The 2,500-nt window shown below is 47.1% G+C and overlaps 1 protein-coding gene across 1 annotated transcript in view; it reads left to right on the top strand.

The window, feature by feature from the left end:
• Positions 1-1,733: 1,733 nt before the first annotated feature.
• Positions 1,734-2,500, top strand: part of LOC137626210 (uncharacterized) — a 1,161-nt gene continuing 394 nt past the window's right edge. Inside the window, exon 1 of the mRNA XM_068357285.1 lies at positions 1,734-2,500. This exon is cut by the window's right edge and continues 394 nt beyond it. Within this exon, the coding sequence (XP_068213386.1) occupies positions 1,734-2,500 (767 nt within the window).

Here is a 2,500-nt window from a genome sequence, read left to right as displayed (position 1 = left end):
CTTTGAGCCCGTCTCTCATCATGAGGAACAACTCAGCCCCGCCGACTCAGGATATTCTCAAACAGACCAACGTGGTGTATTCCTACTTATGCCCTGTTTCAGGATGCTCTGGACGTTACATAGGAATGACCACCATGCGTCTGTCAAAGGGACTGTCTTGCCATGTCCAATAAGGTGCAGTAAAAGCTCACGCCCTCCACGTCCACAATAACAACATCAAACGTAAGGAAATAATCAAGAACACCGAGATCATAGGCCATGCTACAGATAGCAGGAGACTTCGCATACTTGAAGCTCTTCTTATTCAGAGAGTAAAGCCGACTCTCAACACTACCCAGGAAATGTTCCTCCTCCCCTCCTGTCGAAGGAACAACACAAGGAAAAATAACCCAACCAACCATGACACCTCGAACCAGGACAACCCAACAGATCAAGACAAAAACAACCCCAACAGCACTGATCAGCGACAGGATAGCCTGCTTAGCCTACATACCCTCTCGGCGAGCACTCCCACCAATCAGAGCCCAGCTCCCACAGGGCAAGATGGTGACTCCACATCTAGGAGTGAGTGGGATGGCAGTCTGACTTTACTACAGCCTCTCTCGGCGAGCGGCTTAGCCAATGAGGATCAGCCATTCTATTTGCTCCGCCCATGACACTCGAGGTAGCCAATGAAAAATTTGCTACCTCTCTGACTAAGCCAGAATTGCCATATATAAGGACGTAGATCTCATCGTTTCCAACACTCAAGCCTGAGGAAGAGAGACAGCACTCCCGAAACGCGTAGCTTGTTCTCTGTATACTTTTACTTGAATTGTGAATTTTACCTGAATTGTGAATCTTACCTAATTTGTGAATTTTAAATTAAAACCTTGACTCGCCTATTAACTGAATTTGACAACCCACCATGAAGGATGAATTTTGCTTAATTACTGGCTGTATGCAGTAGTCCTGAAAAGAAGATAATTAGAGCCATCGAGAAGACGGAGTATAAGATTAATGCAACTAAGGCAGCCATTATTTTCAACAAAACTTGCCTGAAAGAGGGTCTACTACCGAAATATACAAACTTCAGACTACACGACCCCTCAGCCCGAGATGACCCAAGGACCAGTGATTTCCGTAGGTCTCTCCTCCAGAGACAACTCTGTAACAAGAATAAAGTGAAAGGTGAGCTCTTGGAGCGCCTGAACTGCCTGGTGGAGGAATGGGAAGACATCAGAAGGAATCCTCACAGATCAGGTTTGGAATCTGTTACCCTTGATGATACCAACATTAGCAGTGATGCATCCAGTGACGACAACGAAGACGACCACCATGAAGAAGCTGTCCATGTTCCCCTCAACAGCTTGGCATACCCAGACAACATCCGCCAGGCTATCCGTACCCTTAAGGAGCGTGACTGGGCTAAGAGGTTGCGGACTATTCACAAGAAACTTATCGACATTAATGGAGGCAAACTCCGTATCCCTGGAACCAAGCAAGAATATAATAATATTTCCTCCTATACTGCTACAACCATCCAGGATGAAATACTCCGGCTTGGCTTAACTGCCACTTTATATCGCGCCCCAAACCTACAGATAAGAGGCTAGAAGTTGAACTTTTAATAGACTATTCTTAGTCACCAGGAGAAAGGGGACCTTAAAACAACTGATGACCTCCAGCCCCTGCTCTTGGCTGAAGCCCTTACGGATCGTGGATGATACAACAGTGCCATCGTCTCCAGTGACATGAGGGAGGCAGCCAGGGAGCTGAGGAAGGAAGCACATGTGACCGTGAGGAGAGCTGACAAGACTGCTGCCTTTGTCTTGATAGATACGGAAGAGTATCACAGCAAACTTGACCTGATGTTGGGAGATTCATCGAAGTTTGAAAAGCTCTCCTACAACCCCATCGAAGAGATCAAGAGAGAGGCGAACAAGACAATTGAAAAAATTAATGCAGCAACAAACGCCGTCCACTTCCAGACCATAACTGGGGATTTTAGCCCTGGTTACCTATATGGTAATGTGAAGACTCATAAGAACGACAACCCACTCAGACCTATTATCAGCCAGTGCCCGACGCCGACCTACCACCTGGCAAAAAGTCTTAACAGCCTCTTGACCCCTTATGTTCCAAACGTGTACAGTGTCGCCTCATCTACTGAGGTCCTGGATAAGCTAAAAGGGTCCTCCACAAGTGGCACCATCGCTTCATTGGATGTGGAGTCCCCTCTTACTAACGGTCCTGTTGGAGAGACCATCGACTTTATCCTGGAGAGAGTCTACAGGGACCCTTCTACTCCACTAAACATCTCCGAGGAGGCCCTCCGAACTCTGCTTGAAGTATGTACTAAGAAGGGCCCTTTTACCACACACAGGGGCCATACATATATACAGAAGGATGGTGTAGGGATGGGCTCTCCCCTTGGTGTGCTCTTTGCCAACTTTTATATGGGAGTTGTTGAGGAGAGGGTTTTCTCACGAATACGTCGTCCAGATGTGTACGTGAGATA

Source organism: Palaemon carinicauda, chromosome 33 (genome assembly GCF_036898095.1).
Source record: "Palaemon carinicauda isolate YSFRI2023 chromosome 33, ASM3689809v2, whole genome shotgun sequence".
Taxonomy (NCBI): domain Eukaryota; kingdom Metazoa; phylum Arthropoda; class Malacostraca; order Decapoda; family Palaemonidae; genus Palaemon; species Palaemon carinicauda.
This window is presented reverse-complemented; position numbering and strand designations above follow the sequence as displayed.